Below are 20,702 nucleotides of genomic sequence, written 5' to 3' on the forward strand. Positions count from 1 at the left end.
GCATCTCTAGGTAGAGCTGGGAAAGACTCTCTGTCCCCCAGGTAGTCACTGATAGTATAGTGAGCCAGATGGACCAATGGTCTGACTCAGCAGAAAGACAACTTCCTGTGTTCCTGTGTTTATAGCACCTCGGCTCAAGCACACAGGGAAATTTGCACCAGCACTGTACAGAGCAGCAATGTGCTGCTTTAAGTTTAGAAAGCTGTATAAAACAAATTGTGAATGATTATGGACTTCAGCAAAGTGAATCTACTGTTGTTGAACGCTAACATCATTCTTTAATCTTTTATATTCTCTTTAGGCCTGTGCAAGATAGGTGGCAACCAGTTAGCAACCACAACTTTGCAACAAGTACCAGCAATAATGATGATAATGATGATAATACCACCATCTGTGTGGAAATTTCCCTTTGCAAACCCCTGATCTCATAAGTTGATTATGAATAAGTATTCAACATGCAAACTGAATAAAATGTACACCATTACCGAGTCAGTCCATTGCCCTGGTAATTCATTTTCTCCAGCACAGGACATCCAAGCCTGGTTCCTGTATGCTGTAGGTGGTGTTGGGATGAAATATCCTGTGAACCCAGGTCGGTTTGCTGCTGGGATGGCAAAGACTGCTGGAACTGTACTTCCTATCAAGAGATAAGGAAGATGATTAGTAATCAAAATTCATTGCTCTAGACCTAGAGGAACATTGTAAAGGAACCCTGAGATGTTCCAACAAGAAGATGCCATTTTGCATTGGCAAAAGAAGCCCTTGCCAAAGAAAGAGCATGTATTATTGTATTTGCCTTGTTGCCACTGTTGTAGGATGAAACATCCCACAACAGAATATACCTGTTTGAAGAGAACCCAGCATTGGCACTGCTCTTGACACAGTGGAGACACCAACATTAAGATCACACAACTAGTGATCATACTTGTCTGTAGAAAGAATGAGTATCAGTTGCTAATCCATTGTGTAAATTGAACATAAGCACAGTGCAGATGCATATTCTTGGATTTATGCTAGGTGCAGAAACAGAATAAAAGAAGCCAAAGAGATGATGTTGCTGGTCAGTAGCAGTGTAGTATGTGTGTTATTAAAAATATTTAATATTGATTCTAATGTTATTCTAGAGTGTGGCTTCTATTATACAGTTTATCAGCTGAAACACCAGCACAAGAGTATATTTCAGTATCTAATGGATTGGAATGCTCTTAGCAAATTGGGTCAAGATAGTCCTACTAATAGTGAGCAGTTCCAGGAGGATTTGGAGCGTCCAAAGAGCACTGTAACTAACCATCGGTTATTTTTTTTATTTTATTTTATTTAATTACATTTCTAGACCGCCCTATAGCAGAAAGCTCTCAGGGCGGTGTACAACAAATAAAATCACAATTAAAATATGAGCAAGTGTGGAAATATATATATATATATAGTACAATTATAAAACATTAATAAAATTGCCATTGAGATTTAAATTAAGATCATATTAAGTTTAGAATGTTAAATTAAAATATTTAAAAATTTACAAAATTTAAAAAGCCTGGGCGAAAAGGTAAGTTTTTATCTGGCGCCGAAAAGATAACAGAGAAGGCGCCAGGCGTATCTCGTCTGGGAGGGCATTCCATAGTTCGGGGGCCACCACCGAGAAGGCCCTAGATCTAGTTGTTGATCTCCGGGCCTCTTTATGGGTTGGGACCCGGAGAAGGGCCTTCGACGTCGAGCGTAGTGAACGGGTAGGTACATAGCGAGAGAGGCGCTCCATCAGGTATTGCGGTCCAATGCCGTTTAGGGCTTTATAGGTAAGAACCAACACTTTGAATCTGGCCCGGAAACATATCGGTAGCCAGTGCAGCTGCGCCAGGACAGGTGTTATATGGTCAAATTTCTTTGTCCCAGTGAGAACTCTGGCCGCAGCATTTTGCACTAGCTGAAGTTTCCGAACCGTCTTCATAGGTAGCCCCACGTAGAGTGCATTACAGTAGTCCAATCTAGAGGTTACCATAGCATGGATAACTGAGGCAAGATGCTCCTTGCTCAGATAGGGTCGTAGTTGGGCTACCAGCCGGAGCTGGTAGAATGCATTCCGTGCCACCGAGGCTACCTGAGCCTCAAGTGACAGGAGCGGATCTAATAAGACCCCCAAACTACGTACCTGTTCCTTTAGGGGGAGTGTAACCCCATCTAGGACAGGTCGAACGTCAACCATCTGGGCAGAGGGTCCTCCCACCAACAGCATCTCAGTCTTGTTAGGATTGAGTTTCAGTTTATTAGCTCTCATCCAGCCCATTATCGCGGCCAGGCAGCGGTCTAGTACATCAACAGCCTCACCTGACGAAGATGAAAAGGAGTAGTAGAGCTGCGTATCATCAGCATATTGCTGGAAACGCACTCCAAAACTCCTGATGACCTCACCCAGCGGCTTCATATAGATATTAAAAAGCATGGGGGACAGAACTGAACCCTGCGGGACCCCATATTGGAGTACCCAGGGACTCGAGTAATGTTCCCCCAGCATCCCCTTCTGGAGACGATTCCCGAGATAGGAACAGAGCCACCGCCAAGCAGTGCCTCCCACTCCTAAATCCGTAAGTCGCTCCAGAAGGATACCATGGTCGATGGTATCAAACGCCGCTGAGAGATCAAGGAGAACCAACAGAGTTACACTCCCTCTGTCTTTCTCCCGACAGAGGTCATCATACAGGGCGACCAAGGCCGTTTCTGTACCAAACCCCGGCCGAAAGCCCGATTGAAATGGGTCTAGATAATCAGTTTCATCCAAGAGAGCCTGGAGTTGGCGAGCGACCACACGCTCTAGAACCTTGCCCAGGAATGGGACATTTGCTACTGGCCTATAGTTGTCCAAATTATCAGGGTCCAAGGAGGATTTTTTTAGGAGCGGTCTCACCACCGCCTGTTTCAGGCAGGGTGGGACCACTCCCTCTCGTAAAGAGGCATTAATCACCTCCTTGGCCCAGCCGGCTGTTCCATTCCTGCTAGCTTTTATTAGCCATGAGGGGCAAGGATCCAGAGCAGAAGTGGTCGCCCGCACCTGTCCAAGCACCTTGTCCACATCCTCGAGCTGTACCAACTGAAACTCATCCAATAAAACAGGACAAGACTGTGCTCTGGACACCTCATTAGGATCAACTGCTACAATAATGGAGTCAAGGTCCCGGCGGATGTGAATGGGTTTTCTTTGCTTTGTACATCCCAAGGTGCTTTGTACATCCCAAAGGGGAATACAATCTGTAAAATACACCTTACGAAACATTGTTCTTGTATGAAACATCATTCTTTTTAGTCAGTATGACATATGCACAATTCTTAGACTATGGGGAGAGAGGAAGGGATTAAAATGAAATATAGGTGTGACTGGTTCCTCCGCTATCGTGTGGATTGGACCTCACGTGGTTTGGATAATGTCACATCAAGCACCTGGTATTTAAATAAATGTCACTTAAACTTTCATCTCCTTCATGTCTGCATCATTTCACATTAACACATATAATTACATGATTATAAACCCATTATGTTTTTCTGATGCTTTGCAGCATGTTTGCACAAACAGTGTTTTGTCCACCAGGATGATATTCTTCATCAGTTGGCAAATGGATGGATTCTTCAGTTCACTTGTATCTTCTGGGAGCCACTTGTTAAACTGCTGGCAACACATCACTGCTTTCAGCTTGAAATATGTTGCCAAGTGTTAGAAAAGGAATCCATCTTTATCTTCTGTTCAATGAAGCATCTCTCTTACGTGACACATACATCAGCTGCTAACATGTGTATTAAATGCAACAAGTATTTGGACTACATCTTGTAACCCTTTTTAGAATAAAAAACGCAAATAATAAAAGGCATTCTTTTCTAGGAATGTCCCAGAACTAGGTTAATTTTAGAACTGTTTTAATATGTGGCACAAAACCCCACCCAACTCTCTCCCACTATTTGTGCTATGCACAACACATCTGTCATGTTGAAAGTATATTCCAACACTCCTATTACAGAATTATTTGAGTAAAAATTGATTTAAGCATTGCATGTTAAAACTTTCCAAGTGAAGGACAGATCAACAATCAGGAGTTAGAAACTCAGTAATTTTTAATTGTGTCATCTGTACTCAATACAGCTTTTATCAACATAACAAGTCTCTCATTCATTTTCTTATTGCATCCAGGTAAATTCTCTTCCTGGTATCAACTGTTCCTATAAGGTTCCCTGCAGAATCTAAGAACATATGTGTTCTGTATCCCCTCTTGCCGTTACATCTCAATATAAGGATGTCCAAGATATATGCTATTCAACAAGTCAATGAATAGTATTTAAAAACTGAAAAGGCTATTCCGTTATTGTCATCAGTTGTAAGGAATGGTCATTGCTTTCAGTCTACTGTAGGCCAACCCTCTCCTTGTGGCCCTTTTATTAAATTGATAAATGCATCTCAGTAACTTAAAACAAAACACTTCACACACATGGGATGTTAAACAGAAACAATATATTTTAATAAGATGAAGTTCCATTTTTTATTATTATTTCAGTTTACAGCAGTTTCCAGCCTCTGTTGTCTACAAAGGGCTTGTCAAATTGCATAAATGTTGCTTATGGAGTTACATGAGATGAATGGAACCAAGGACACCAACCAAGCACCTTTTATAGGGGAGAGGGGACACATGTTAGAAGTTAGCCACATGTTTTCATGGAGATGTACCTCTAGTGACACAAGATCACGCTGGTCACTAGAGTCTAGTGTGATACCTTGAACTTTTAAACTTAAAAAGGTTTAGGGAGATTATATTTCCTGTGCTGATGAATACACTCCTGAGTGGGAGTGGCATTGGGTGCATTTATCCTTATGGGACTCAACAATTTTAAAACAGCAATTCCAAAAAAACAATTAAGAAACAGAGACATCATATTACAGACAGAGTCTCGTGAAATCATAGGTTGGAATGACTGTAGATGCAACACAAGTAGTTTAAATTGGGAAAATGCTTTTAGTGCTTAAAGCCATTTCCAGTACCAATATTTATACCACGGCTGTATATTTACACCACACTTTACAGTCACAGAGATGGCTTGTAACAAACCCAGGATGAAAATAGTGAGAAGCTTCTATGCTGCTGGGTCAATTGTAAGCTTCTCTTGAGGAGTCACAATTACCCATATGCTGCTCCCAGAGCCAGAAGGATTCAAATCTTAAAAAATCTTAAATAAAAATAAGGTAGTAGTCCAATGCTTTTTGTTTGGTCCTATGTCACCTTTAATCCATGTCTATTTATTTTTAAGCAGAACTAGAATCAATATAATTTTGAACGTGAGCAGAAGAGCAGCAGAGATCATTCCTCTCACCCTCAAGTTCAAAAATAAAAATAAAAACAAAGCAACTACTCCAATGCAAGTACAATAAATGACCTCTCAGAATCAGGACCTAACTATAAAAGAAATCATCATTAATACACATGCTTAGTTATTAAATAAACTTTGCATTTGCACATAACTTTACATTTCAAACTCTTTCTGCTACAGAAGGGAAGAGTCGTGGTCATGCATACTTCTGAAATCAGACCCATGTGACTATAAGAGAATCTTCAGACACTGGCAGTGGTGGTGGGCGATATGCATTTTAATAGTATTGAGCTGCCACAGAAGTTCTATTGTCACATGAGCAATTAGCTGAATATTTTTAGCTATCATTTTGGAGTTGCTGATGCTTAAATCTTACCTAAGGAGACATGGGGGAATGGCTAGAAGGAAAATGTTCCAAACTTCTGTGTATCCTGTATGGTCACTTTAAAATGAATGGCTGCATGGGCCACATACCCTCCTAAGCTGTACTGATGGGGCCAGAAGCCCTGAGCCAGCCAATTATTTTTCATAGGTTCTATTTTCTGAGGTAGTTGAAGCACACCAAAGACCTAAAGAATCCTAAACTTTCAGCTGAACCACTTGTCTTTGTTTTGTCTTAGTTGTATGTGGGAAGACACAAAGGTGGGTGTGGGTTTTTTTGCTGATTATAAGAAAATTTTAGGACTTCTGATCAAATAAAATTCTCTGGCTGCTGCAAATTGTAGTTGTAAATCTATAGAGCCAAGGTATACTGCTTGAATCCAGAAATCTCTTAGAAAGCCTACAGACACCAGTGGGATGACTCTAGAGTAACTCTTTTGAGGAGCTCCTTGACTACTTAAAAGCCAGATGGGCTGCCATAATGTTTTCTTATTACAACTCATACTTTGCCTTGATTTTTCCCAGCAAAGAGTGCTTCCTCACTATAGAAATCTCTAATTAGTCTTCCTTTTCCTGAGGCTGTAATTCAGAGCCTCCCAATTACACATCCACACCCACGAAAGTCTAATCTAAGTTCGAAAACGTAAGACTAACATGCATATGTTAACATGGAAGATGTTCCCTGTTACTCTCCACCCACCTGCTCTCACAACCCACAAAACTAAAATCAAGGTACAAAATTTTCATTAAAAAGATCTGTTGATAATAAGGAGTGGATTAAATTACTGCATTCTCTTCCTCCTATTTCGGCATTTTTCTATGATGCCAAACAATGTCAGCAGCATTCTGCCAGTGCTAAAATTTTAGCAATTTTATGGTATCTCAAACCCAGCCCAAATGCATGTTCATCTTATTCTCTAGTTTATACAAAGCAAAACTGAGAAAGTGGGATTTTGTATAAAAATTCAGAAGGTCATTATATTCTGCTTCCCAGAAAATAAGCAAGGTAGGAGGGTTGTTTTTGCAAAGATTCTATCCAATATGTGCATGTAATTTGTGGTAACTATTCCTAAGGAGATTCTGTGAAACTGGACACAATGAAAAAGTTCATAGAATAGAATTATCATTCAGTTCAGGAGTCCATTTTTAGATGCATAGAAAAATCACCCAAATTGCTACACATTTTAGTTAAATTTGAGCTCTCATTAAGGAAATACAATCTTTTCCTCAGAAAAACTGGGGGGTTTAGCATTCCATCATAAAACAATACCTTAAATTCCATCCAGAGACACTAATAGTTCCCTTCTGGACAGGGAGAGTATCTTATTTAATTTGTTCTGCATTAAGCAAATTACTGATGGTAAATAAATGTGTTATGGCAGTAGTATTTTACACATCACTAAAATGCTGATACCTCTGCATTAGACACCATTTCTTTTAGAGTATCATCACCCAAATCCTAAATTGACGAACATTTAACATATTTAAACAAACAAGTATCTACAGTATTCTACACTACTTCCTTTTAAAACCAAAATCAGCCCAATGCTAGCATAGCAATTCCCAAATACTGAGTATGGACCAAAGAGGAATCTTCATGTGGAGTCACCCAGGCTTCAAGGCAGTGGAGAATGTGGCACCTGGGGTAAGATGGTAAGGGTAGAAAGGGCTGCCCATTCAGAGTTCGGATAAAGAGATGTATCCTAGATAAAAACTGAATGCCAACATCCTCTTTTAATAGCAGGTTTGAATCACTGTGCTAGCTAAGCAGATGTTATCATAATAATATTTTTCCTCATTCCCATAATTAAATTAGTAGTTTTGTACAATCATACTACAGATCAGATCCAGAAATATTCAACTAAATTGCACTTTTCAGAAACAACTCATGACAAAAGGTAACCTGTGGCAATGGACTGCCCAGAAAGATGAGCTGCATTACTGTGTTTCAGCTACGGGAAGCTGTGAATAGAAGAGCACACAAACACTAACACTTCCCTTGGCAACATGCAAACTATGCTGAGCAGTCCCCTGGGACTATTTGCATGCTTAAAATTAAGTAAAATTGTTAAATGCTCCACTGGATCATAGCCTAAGGCAATATAGTGAAATTTCTACAAGCCCTTTTATTTCCAACCTGGTGCAAAAAAATTAAAAACCATAGTTTTGTACCCAACCATAAAAACAATGCAAGCCCCATTTGTTTCACTGAAACTTCCTTCCATGTAAGTGTACTTAAGTCTGAGGCCTTAACTGCTATTTTTGTTAGGGGCCGTGCTTTAAGATAAAGACATTTTCTGTTGGGGAGTTGTTACATTTTTATTTTACAAAGAAAATTAAAGGATTTTATATTTTTACAAAGATGTTATCTTACATATGTAGGAAAAGTGCAATAACTTAGCACCTCATTATTTCAGAGTCAGAAAAATAAGGGAGACTCAACTGTGTCAAGGCCAACAGCTCATTCAGCCTGGTATCTTTTTTTCAGATCCAGATGTTTCCGAACGTCCAACATCTAAGAGAATATTCCATATCTCATGGAATTTGAGGCTCTGGGGTACCTAATCATTAGAACTGATGTCCTATGTGTATTCCACAATGTTTGAAGTTCCAGGGAACCTTTTGTATAATCATTTATATGGCAATACACTGCTGACTATTACTCGTGGCAGGCAGCAAGTTAATTTAAGATACCGGCAACACAGTTTTATTCCACTGATGATTTACTGCTATTCATTTTTTAAAATTTATATAAATGGATATCAGAATGGTAGCAGACATTACTTAATAAAAAAAATATTTTGATTTGGATGGGGAGGTGTTATAACACAAGATGGAAAACAGGAATTTCAATCTAGGGCAGAAGAGCTTGGAAACCATAGGGGACCACAGTTGCCCGTGTGTGAAACAGCAGCCAGGACTTGAACGCAGCGTGAGCGCTGGACCACAAAATAAAGGTAACAGATTCTCAAGGGTGTGTGTGTGATGAAATAATGCCATGAGATCAGTAAGCAACTCAGCATTTTCTCCTACACATTTTTTCCTTTCAGATTTCATTTTCCGAAACCAGCCTTTGAGATGAGGACAGTGAAACAACTTGCTTCTAGCCTCTTACTTTGAAGTTAATGTTCCTCACTGAACAAACTCTTTCTATGTTAACTAATTACAAAACATTGCAGGGTGGGATGGGGGTGTTTGCTGGTTTTGGTGTATCAATGAGACTGAAAAAAATGGTGGAGAACATCCATGGTACAATAATAGGAGAAAAATCTTATTCTACTTTTAAAACCAGCAAGCAACAGCTGATCCTAATCTACCCTCAACAAGACTATTGTCACTGGCAGAACACCTCTTTCTTTGCTCACTTTTAATTTAACATATGTCCTGTTTCTGTTAGTTAGAATGCAGTTGTTGAGTGAAGACCAAGCATTTAGTGTCGTTCTATCAGATTTCAAAAGCCCTGAAAATCATCTGATTCTTCCATACCTCCTCCTGATCCAGCAATCACAAGGGATGCTTTTATAATTTGCTTGTATCAGCCTTTCCTACCCCATCATGCCAGCAACACAGCTATCCCTTCTCTGAAGATGACAGACATCACATTGGGTTCCTTTTCAATCTCAATAATCTTCTTTCAAGAGTCTTAGATGACATGGGTTTCAATAACTGGATGACTGACTTAGTGAATACAGGAACACTAACAAAGTGGCACAGAAAAGTTACAATGTAAAATAGATGACCCCAACTAATTCACACAAGTCTTATACAAATATTTAGGTTGTACACGTCCAAATGTACCTAGGGAGATATATATGTCTGAAGTGTTTCCTTAATACGGAAAGGATTTTGATTAGTTGGTTGGAATTTCTTTGCAATCAAAGAGATTTTGTGGGGGCCAAAGCTCAATGGTAGAGCACATGCTTTGCATGTATAAGGTCCCAGGTTCAATTGCCAGCATCTCCAGTTAAAGGGGGTTTCAGGCAGCATGCGCTGACCCTGGAGAATAGCTGCCAGTGAGAACAGATGATACTGGACTAGATGAACCAATGCTCTGACTCAGTATGAGGCAGCTTCATATGTTCATATTCATTTCTGAAGCTTTTCATTGCAAGTAGAATCTACTCGATAGTGAGCTCCCAGAAAAAACACCTATGGGTACAAGCATATTCAGCTTATTTAATGATGAGGTGAAGTTTATCTGAATTGATTTGCCACACTGGGAACCTGTCAATCACAAATTAGGATATACTCACCTAATTTACTTTTGAATGGTTTGCAAGGACATGCTAACTTGCAAGTTGAAGACACAATGAAACAATCACATGACATTCACCATCAATTCAGGATGACTTCACCACATTTAGCTGAAAGTAGTAATCTAAACAGCCTCTTTCTAAAGAGAGCTTGTGGCCTTTGGGTCAATGCAGAGTGCATTCAACTCAAGAGTAAGTAGCCATTGCAAGGGAAACTGACTACATCACATGGCCATTTGCTTTCTGTACCACAACACACCATTGGTTCCAACAGCATGTCTCAGAAAGATGCCAATTCCAAGTGCTTCAAATAGAAAGACCATGTCCTTCCTTCCCATTCCTCTCCCACATCAGAAATATGCTGCATGTGATAAATGAAGGAGTGTGTGGGGATCCTTTTATTAATTCTCCTCCTCAAGCCTTCAAGAGAACCATTTAACACAGTTCTAAGCAAGGTGCTTGCAAGCTCTCATACGCTTGTTTCTATGCCATACAGACTTAGATGTGGTCTCTGTTTGTACCGCATGCGTTTTTCACCTGAGTAATTCAAAGCTGATTGATCCAATGGAGCCACAGATACTGGGGCTCTTGATACTGGGACAAAAGGGGCATGATCATGTGGCTGTAACTGTTCAGTCCCACTGGACTCTGATATTCTGGTCTTGCTGCCAATATCAGATGTCGACCTGTATAATATATATTAGAAACATCAGTCATTCCAACATCAAGCACACATTGACTGCAATCTACAACCTACTTACTCTGGAGAAGACCATTTAACTACAGTTTTAGCCACAGAACTGCAGACTCTCTTTTGTGAAAGACAGGTAGAGAAAACATTATCCTTTTTGTTTTGACAGTCTTGTACAATAGGTGAATACCAGTTGAGCTGGACCACTACCTCAAACATCATTTACCATAGGTGCATACAGTGTTCCAAAAAGATATCCTGTATTTCAAAAATATATTCAAATTTGGCAGAGCACAAATAAATGTCAGAAAACAAAAATAAATAAAAAGTAGCAAGGCTACAACAAATAGCACTGGTTATTAACTGTATCCTGCCTATACTAACATAAAACAAAATCAAAATATAATACAAATTAAAAAAACAATTTCAGTAAAGAAATCCTATTTTTAAGATATGGCCCGGTTTTAGCTCAGTGCTACTTTTGTTCTGACAGTGAAGGATGAGTATGGCTGCCGGTGTTTTACAGTTCATTGACATTTTTGCACAACAGTTATGACATCACTGGCATCCAAACAGGACAACTCAGTTGTTTTTATCTTCTTATGCCAATGCACAGTAAAATACAACACTATGTGCTATGTTGTGGCTTTGCAATCAGGTGTCATTTTGTAAAAGCATCATTTCAAAGACTGTGAGCCCTAAGCCTGAACCATGCAACTGTTACTTAGAAATGCATGGGTATAAATTAGCTTGCTGTGAGGACACAGAATTTAAAAGAAGATCCACCAGATTTTAAAAAATTGAAGCTGTACAACAGCAGTGCCAAACGAACTGTGCACTAAATACTAAAACAATGTTAAGACTGATTCATATTTATTAGGCATCTAAAGTGCAGATAGGAAACACGATGACAACAAACTCTCTAAATGTCTTCGGAGTGCCAAAACCAATTTTATACGGTTATTCATATATTTTGCACTGCCTACTGCTAGTCATCTCAAAAAAGAAAAACAGAGAGGTTTATGAATTATTTACTAATCTGACATTATGCCTTTATAGCAGAGGACTTAAATCATGGTTTAAAAGATACTGGAGCAAAGATTTAGTACATTTATTAAGTATCTGAGTGGCTTACAGTTGAATAAAAGTCCACATTTTTTCTTTGCTTGCTTACTTGCTTTTTAAAACAGTTTAAAAACCTAAGATTCTAAAATGACACCACTTGATTGCAATTTCACAATATCTCTTCAGTACAAGGAATGCTAGTTCTGTAATGCATCTGAAGCTTGCAATGTCAGTTATAAAGCAATCTTCCTTTATGTGGTATTATTTAAAATCTTTAACTAAAACATAAAACAGCAGCATAGTACCTCCTAAGAGAGGTGACAGCGACAGGTCCTGTCCTGGGAGGCACAGGAGGAGGTGGAGAACCCATCACCATTTCAGGGAGTGGAGAAAACCTATATGCCTGTTAAGGAACAAAATGAGTTTTTCCTCAAAGATCTACTGACTTTTCATAAAAATTATACCACATTGCATTTCTCCAAAATATGGCAGAAGCACATTGAAAGAGGACCATTTGATTATGATCCAAGCAAGTAGTATTACCTATTTCAAAGTTAACATTTTTAGGACCTCCTAAAATAGCAACACTGCAGTGTTCTTTTCTGCCTGAATCTTTCCCCAAAGAGAAATCAGAATGGTGTTTATCCCAATAAAAATAAAAATATTTTGTTGTCTGAACATCTTGACACATCTAACATTAACACAGGAAAGAAAAAGAACCACTGGTTCCCTACCTGAAGGGTAGTTCTGTGTTGCTGGTCAGAAACTCATCAGCTTGGGTTATAGCTCCACCTTGTGGTCGTTGGCAGGAAAGACCTGAGGGAAGTAGGTCGCTCCCAGCATTCCTCAGTTCATGTCCTTGCCAAGCTCGAATACGTCAAAGGAATAAATAACCATGCAATAGTGGAGGACAAAAACCTACTTCCCTTAACTGAGGATTACATGAGAACCCCAGATAAACAGGCAAAACAGGAAAAGGACAGCCACAAGGGTGGGGCTGATGAGTTTCTGACCAGCAACACAGAACTACCCTTCAAGTAGGCAGCCAATGGTTCTTTCTTGTGTTGCTGGTGAAACTCATCAGCTTGGGATGCTCTAAAGCTTCCCATGTAGGGAGGGCCATACATAAAAAGCTGCCCATCAAGCAGATACAACCTGCTGTAGAACCCTCCAGCCAAAGGCTGCCTCTGCCAAAGTGTACCTGTCAATTTTATAGTGTTTGGTAGATGAACTGGGTGATGCCCAAGTGGCCATTCTACAGATCTCCTCTAAGGGAGCATTGGCTGATAGCACTGCAGAGGTGGCAGCAGCCCTCGTAGAATGGGCAATAATTCTAGTCGGGATTGGCAATTTCTGTGACTCATAGGCAAGTGCTATACATGCCCTAATCCACCTTGATAGAGTAGGGGAGGTGACCCTCTTCCCCAAGGAAGATGGGTGGAAGGAGATAAAAGCCCATTTGTCCAAGGGCTTTTGTTCTATTAATGTACACTTTAAGGGCCCTCCTAACGTCAAGTGAACCCCACACTCTTTCGAGGGGGTGGGACAGATTTGGGGAAAAGATAGGAAGGATTAATTCTTGCTGTATATGGAATCTAGAAAGTACTTTAGGGAGGAAAGAGGGGTCTGTGCGGAGGATTACTCTGTCTGAATGAAATATACAGAGGTGCTTAGCCACTAATAGAGCATTTAATTCTGAGATCCTACAGGCGGCTGTTATCGCCACGAGGAAAAGGACTTTCAGTGATAGAAGTCTAAGGGAAACCTTACTGAGGAGCTTGAGAGGATATAGCTGCAGCCTGCCTCTTCAGGGTTTTGGGCTGGAGGCACTTTGCAAGGTCAACTTGGAGAAAGGCTAGAATGGTGGAAATCTTGGGGTTGCATGCAGAAAAACACTCAAAAGAGCACCAGGATGTGAAGGTCTTCCATGTACAAGAATTTGCAGATTGTAGAGAGACGTCTGGATGCTAAGATGGTGTCGATCACGTCCGCGATGAGGCCAAGTGTTGTTAGATGTCTCCACTGAAGAGCCAGACTGCCAGCTGGAGCCAACTGGGATCCAGATGATGTAGAGGGCCTTGTGAAATCAGGTCCAGACTTTGTGGCAGCCTCCACGGAGGGGACAACGCCATGTCCAGAATGCCCAAAATCCAAGGGCGCCAAGGCCAAAATGGTGCTACAAGAATCACTGTGGCCTTTTCCACCTTGATCTTGTGAAGAACTTGAGGCAGAATTGGGATTGGAGGAAAGGCGTATAGAAGTCCTGGGGGACAAGGAGTTGATAGGGCATCCATTGCTTTCATTTTGGGAGAGTGAAACCTGGAGAAGAATCTTTTGAGTTGATGATTCTCCTGGGAGGCAAAGAGCTCCACTAGTGGTTGCCCTAGGTGAGATCTGATTTGATGAAATACTGTGCAGTTCAGCATCCATTCTCCTGGGTCTATCATTTTGCGACTCAATCAGTCTGCTTGGATGTTTGAGGAGCCACTGATGTATTTGACAGCTAGGGAAGGTAGATGGTGTTCCACCTAGTTCAGGAGCAGGCAAGTCTCTGCCTGCAGCTCCACTGATCTCATCCCCCCTTCCCTGTTGATGTGTGCTTTCACAGTATTGTTGTCGGTTCGGATAAGAACATGGGAGAGGTGGAGGCAAGGTACAAAGAACTGCAGGGCCAGATGTGCTGCCCTGAGCTCAAGAAAGTTTGATACTTTTCCTTGTTTTGGCTGGAAACCAGTGACCTTGGACGAAGTGACCTTAGCAATGGGCACCCCACCCCAGAAGACTGGCATCTGTGGTGATGGAAACCTGTGTCAGATCTCTGAAAGGACGGCTTTTCTGTAGATGTTGAAGGCTGGTCCACCAGATCATTGTTTTCTGGAGGTCTTGGGAAATATGAATCTGGATATGTTGTTTGGCAGCAATGGCATCCTGAAAAGGTAGGAGAGCCCATTCTAACTTGAGAGAATGGTGCTTGGCCCATGGTGTCACTTGTGAGGCTGACACCAGGAGGCCCAACACTCTTGCCAGAAACATGAAATCTGCATGCCTGGAGCGTGATAGGAGTTGGGCCACCACTACGGTGCTTTGAATTCTGTTGTGGGACAGTGAAATTGTGCCCCCGGTGGTGTCCAGGTAGGCCTCCAGATGAGTCAGAGTTTGAGTTGGATGTGACTTTTTTGAAAATTCATGAGGAAGCCATGGTCTTGTAGGAAATCCAGTATAATTTGTAGATCTCGAAAGGCTCTCTGTCTGGAAGGACAGCAAACTAGTAAATCATCCAGGTAAGGGTAAGTATAGATGCCCTGGAGGCAGAAATGTGCCACCAGGGCAACCATGATATTTGTAGATACCCTTGGGGCTGATGCCAACTTGAAAGGGAAGGCCTTGAACTGAAAGTGTTGGCCATTGTAGAAACTTCTGATGCTCTGGATAAATGGGTACATGAAGATAAACTTCCCTCAGGTCTATTGATGTGAGGAAGCCTTGAGGATGTAGCGCCTCTCTGATGGAGGCCAGTGTTTCCATCCTGAATCTTCTGTAAATGACCCACTGGTTCAGAAACCTGAGGTCAAGGACAGCCCTCCAGGCATTTCAGTCCTTCTTTGGGACCACAAAGAATACTGAATAGATACCAAAGAAGGACTCATCTGGAGGCACCAGCTCGATGGCCACCATGGATAGCAAATGAAGGATGTCCCTCTTCTGAGAATTGGAGACTGGAGAAGGAAGAAACTGGGAGAGCAGCCAGGCACAGAGATCCAGTTTGTAGCCCTGAAGTATGATGTTTAGAACCCATTTGTAGGTGGTTGAAGACTCCCAGGCTGGGAAAAAATGCTGTACTCTGCCCCCAACTTCTGGAACTGTGGTGTCATTGCGATTTCTGATTCAGTCCACCCTTACTGGAGATGGAAGGCTTAGAATTTTGCTGGAAATGTGGAGAGAAATGGGGTCTGTTCCAGTTACCTCTGCTTGGTCTTGTGTCCTTATATCTTGATGGTGGACGGGAGCCAAGAAAGGAATATTCAACTGGTATGAAGAGTACTTGCGAGGAAAACACCTATAATCTCTGTGTGAGGAGACCAAAACCTTCCTCTTATTTCGTGATTCCACCAGAACGTCTTTCAGCGCCTCTTCACTAAAGAGCTTTCCTCCTGTATAAGGAGCTGTGGAAAGGTTGACTCTTGAGGTGGTGTCTCCATCCCAATGTTTCAGCCATAAGGTCCTCCTGGTCACCACATCTGCTACCAGGGACTGAGCTGCAAATTGGGTGGCATCTAAAGTAGCATCTGCTACATATGCTTCTGCTCTATAAATTTACAGCAGTGTCATGCATAAGCAATCCAGATCCTGGTTAAGATTTTCAATTAAATCATCAAGCCAAACTAAGGCTTCATGAGTGAAAACAGGCAGCACAGGATGCACACATGGTCAAAGCTACGGCTTCATGTGCTCTACATATGGAATAATCTATGTGCTTCTCATTAGAATCTTTGAGCTGTGCTTCCCCATCTTTCGGCAAGATATTTTTGGCCACAAGAGCTGAAATAGGGTGATCAATGGCTGGAGTTTTAATTAAGTCTGTAAACTCAGCTTTCAAATTATAAAGCTTACTAGCTAAAGCAACAACTTTTTTATACTGAAGGGGAGTATCCCATTCAGCTTTAGTAACAGCCTTAAAGGAGTTTGGCTTGCCTGAGGTTTTTGGTTCAGATAGCACCACCTTGCCTTTAGACTGGACTGAAGGCGGGTCAGTAGGACAAGAATTAAGTTCCAGAGTGGTCAGTACTCTGTGCAGCAGTGGAGCAAAGTACGAGTCATGGAACAAACGATGAGGCATGTGTTCTTTCCCCATGGAGCCCTCACTCCATTCCCCACCCTCTATAAAAGACCGATAAAAGGGTCAAGAGGATCTGCATCATAGAAAGGGTGGACTGGTCATCCCCGAGGTAGGTGACCCTGGATGTACCCCTATCTAAAATATAGGGGTTGGGAGAATTGGAGGTAGAAGCATGTTCTGTGGAAGTATAGGCTTGCCTATGGTCAGAACAATTAGCATGCGCCAGTAACTGTATAGGAGGCATGGAGTGCGATGAGGAAGGTGCGGCAGGGTCTGCAGAAGTATGATGCACATTGTGCTGTGGTTCACAAGCAGCAGGAGGGGTGGGGCGGCCCTTAACTCTGCTGATAATTCTCCCATTATAGCTTCTTTAATTTGCCTCAGTATGTTGCCACTAAAGAGGAATTCTTGGCCAGCATCATCAGAGCCCTGGGTATGGGATGGAGGCTGACTGACTTGGGAGAAGGCTGGGAGGGTTGAGCTAGTAGGGAAGACTCTGGAACCCCAGAAACTCTTACTTTCCCAAGGTATGAGATGGAGCCCACTGCTGACAAAGTTGATCCCCTGTATCACCACGGCAGTGGGACAGGCACCCCCCCCTTTTGGTGCTTCACGGCTGGGAGGCACAGGAAAATACTTGCTATTCATGGCACGAAGCCAGTGGCTCCCTGGTGCGCTGCTTTTTTGGCCCCAGGGCTTTGTTTCGGCTCTGGGGGGCTCCAGATGTCTGTGCTTCTGCTTGGCCTTGGCAGCTGCGGGGACCACAGGAGCTGTAGATGCCTCTGGTAAAAAGCCACTGGATGCCATTTCAGCGGTCCCACTGAAGTAAAAGAGGCAAGTGGAGTGCAACACACGCGCCTGACATGAAGGTGCAGTGGACTCAGGCCGAAAGAATTTGTTGTAAACCAAGGGGAAATATGATGGCTTTGTTCTCCCCCCCCCCTTTGTGGAAAAGGTCCAAGATAGCATTAGAAAGCAGAGAGAGAGGGCTTGAAAGGCACAATGATGGATAATAATAAGAAAACCTGAGGTAAAAAGGGGAGCAAAGATAGAGTGCAACCAGTTTGATGGAGGCAGGAAAACCAACTGAGGAATGCTGGGAGCGACCTACTTCCCTCAACTTGTCTTTCCTGCCTGCGACCACAAGGTAGAGCTATAACACAGCAACACGAGAACTACACAAATCCATTTTATATTTTAACTTTCCTTTCCTGAAGTTAATGGGGAATCCTTTCATGTTCTTCTAGTCTAAGCAAAAAAAAAATCTTACTTTCTTATGACAATGTTAAGACTCCATAAAAAAAATACACCACCAAAGTAACGCATGGATCAGAAACTTAGAGGCCATGAGGTCAGTTACCCAGGATTTACAGAGCTTAGCAGAAAATGGCATATGGCAAAATTAAAGATTTTGCCATTTTATGTGTGTCAGAAAGACCTTCCTGGCACTTTTCTCCATCTGTTTATGGCCCAGAGCATGAGATACTAATCTTTCAGCCTTTACACTGTAACACAGATTGTCATATTTACTTAGGAATACAGTGACAGTTATTGAATCTGCTTAGCAGCTAGACTGAAATGCTGCTCTGACACCATCCAATTTTTATTCTCCTAGAATAGCCAGCATATCAAAATCATCATTGAGGACAGCATGGCATTATAAGTACCCTACATAGACTATATCATATTAATACACCTTGACACAGGAGGTGCTGCAAGATTTAGATGGATTGCATTCAAACCCTACTCATCCAAGAGAGTGCACAGAGAGAGAGATCTGAGAGAGAAAATTTGGTAGCTAAGAATGCATTCCCATTATTTCCTATGCTTTGTTCCTCTCCAGGTCCTGATGCTGCCACACTACCTAGAGCTAAGCCATGATTTGGCTTAGTATTATGTCTGAAGCCAGGAACATTGCTTGTACTTGGTTCATGGTTTGTCTGTGGGAGACAAAAGGAGACAAGTTCTGGTGCTATTTAGATGATTTACAGTATTATGTATTCTACATGTTTTGGAGAACTTATCTCCTTCCTCAGGACTGTAGAGCCATGTGTTTTTTTCACTCTCCCAAATTATCCATCAGAACAATAAAACATAAACATCCTTAGCCAAAGCCACACACAAAACACAGTTATCAGGGCATCAGGGGTATGGGGCTTTGGAAAAGTATTGTTATATGTTTTATTTCTCTGATAATTTGGCAGAGTGAAGAAAACACTAGGCTCCACAGCTCCTGAGGAAGGAGATATGTTCTCCGGAATGCATAGACCACATAATAAATCATATACACAGCACCAGAGCTTGTCTTCTTTAGTTGCTACTATGCTTGGTGCTTTTTCTCCTCTTTGTTCCTATAGGAGGCAAACCATGAACCCAGGTTCAGATGTAATGATAAGCCAAACCATGGCTTAGCTCTGGGTAAAGTGAAGCAGTCTCAGTTTTCACTGTGAGTACTTGTACATATGTGTGATCATGCCTAACCATGGTTTGTCAATGTTACATGCAAACCAAGCTAAACTGCCCTGTAAACAAGTTTAGGATCAGTATTTTTACTTCCCTTTATGTTGCAGCACAATCTCTAGATGGATTCCAATTTGTTCCAATATTTCATTATATCAGTGCATCAATTTCAAAGTGCCATGGGCAACTTCTCCCAAGATTTAAACAGCAATAGTCTGAACCTGTCCATTTAATGTCACTGGCTTTGAACTAAATTCCAAAGGTATGGATTAGAAATAATATTTTTTTGTCTTCCCATTTTAGCAGTATTGATTATAAAACCTGGCAGTTTCTCTCTATGCTTAAACTGTATAAGCAATAATTTTGGAACTTTATGAGCTAAGCATATGGATATGCTGTTATGAAATTTGAAATGCCTTTTCACAAAACAGTAATGCTATCTACACCAGGATAACTTTAGCTTTAGGGATTTTTTCTTGTTTATAAAGCAAATTTCATTCCACAGTAAACTCACAATTTCACAGACCTATTTTTAAAACAGATGTTTTTCCAGCCCTTGAACAGTTACTAACTTATTGTTTGTCAGACAAGTAGCAGATCTGGCTTAAATTAACAATAAAATTAATCTTTAAAAATATACATAGTTTTGTTATAGATCAATAATTATTAAAGAATTCAAAATCAATGCTTTTGGAATCAGTGTCAGAGGAAAGAGGTAGTTGGAAAATACTTAAAGCACCCAGGTTGCATCAGGATTTATTGCATACATACAAGGTCATTGAGGAAGATCTAGAAGGACCTATGTTACTCTGGACAACAGCAGGCAGTGTGTTAAGAGTAAGCATCTTGGATACTCCATTCTTCAAAAGGTGTCATGGCAAGAGTAAATGGTTCTTGTGAAAAATACTGCCTGGGGGAGATATGGATGAGAAAGGCAGAAATAGCCCCCCCCCTATAAACCAAATGACACAAGTCTGGGGAATTAGCCAATCCACACTTCTGCAACATCCACCCAGTAATGTGTAATTTTTTAACACATAAAAATGATGATGTGACATCATCAGGTTAGGCTTTCCTTGCCACTGCTCTGCTTTACTGGCTGTCACTTAAAGGGATCAGAGAAATTCTGTTGCAATGATGTCACATCAAGATGTTTTCCAACTGCACATTATGGGCAACTGTGAATTGGGCATGCCTGTATGTCTCTAGGCAATATGTACTTTGGGCCTTTATAAAGACAGCAGACTGGGCTGGCTATATTTTCTGAAATCATCACAGAAGAAAGGAAGCCTGAAGGCATTTTTTCCTTGGTGAATTATTTCTTGAGGGTGGGCTGGGGATCACCAGCTGATTTTATTTAGTCACATTTTCCAGGAACAGCCCCAGCAGGTTTGCTATAGCATATCTTTATATAAATGGGGTGATTCATAATTGATTTAGTTCAGACAGAAAAATATTTTTGTTCCTATTCAACTGTTGAGAAAATGAAGGGGACTAGTCATGCACTTGTCTCCCTTTTTAAAGTCTTGATGACATGCAACCTAGCTCACAAGAGCAGAAACACATAGGTAATTATTTTTTCAGTGCCTCGTGAAATTTCTGAAATAAAAATATATGACGTTACGGATTCTCCTTTTGTTGCAAGTATTCTGTATGAAGAATGGTAGCGTAAGTA

General features: G+C 41.2%; 1 protein-coding gene across 8 annotated transcripts in view; it reads right to left on the minus strand.

Moving 5' to 3' along the window:
* The window catches only part of KIAA1549L (KIAA1549 like), a 305,265-nt gene that overhangs the window by 63,504 nt on the left and 221,059 nt on the right, over positions 1-20,702 (minus strand). For all 8 annotated transcript variants that reach the window (XM_061610513.1, XM_061610520.1, XM_061610519.1 and 5 more), the window contains 3 exons: positions 12,036-12,133; positions 10,512-10,660; positions 486-637 (listed from right to left, as the gene is read on the minus strand). In XM_061610513.1, coding sequence (XP_061466497.1) covers positions 486-637; positions 10,512-10,660; positions 12,036-12,133 — 399 coding nt within the window. The remainder of the gene's footprint in view (positions 1-485; positions 638-10,511; positions 10,661-12,035; positions 12,134-20,702) is intronic.

Source organism: Rhineura floridana, chromosome 2, assembly GCF_030035675.1.
Source record: "Rhineura floridana isolate rRhiFlo1 chromosome 2, rRhiFlo1.hap2, whole genome shotgun sequence".
Taxonomy (NCBI): domain Eukaryota; kingdom Metazoa; phylum Chordata; class Lepidosauria; order Squamata; family Rhineuridae; genus Rhineura; species Rhineura floridana.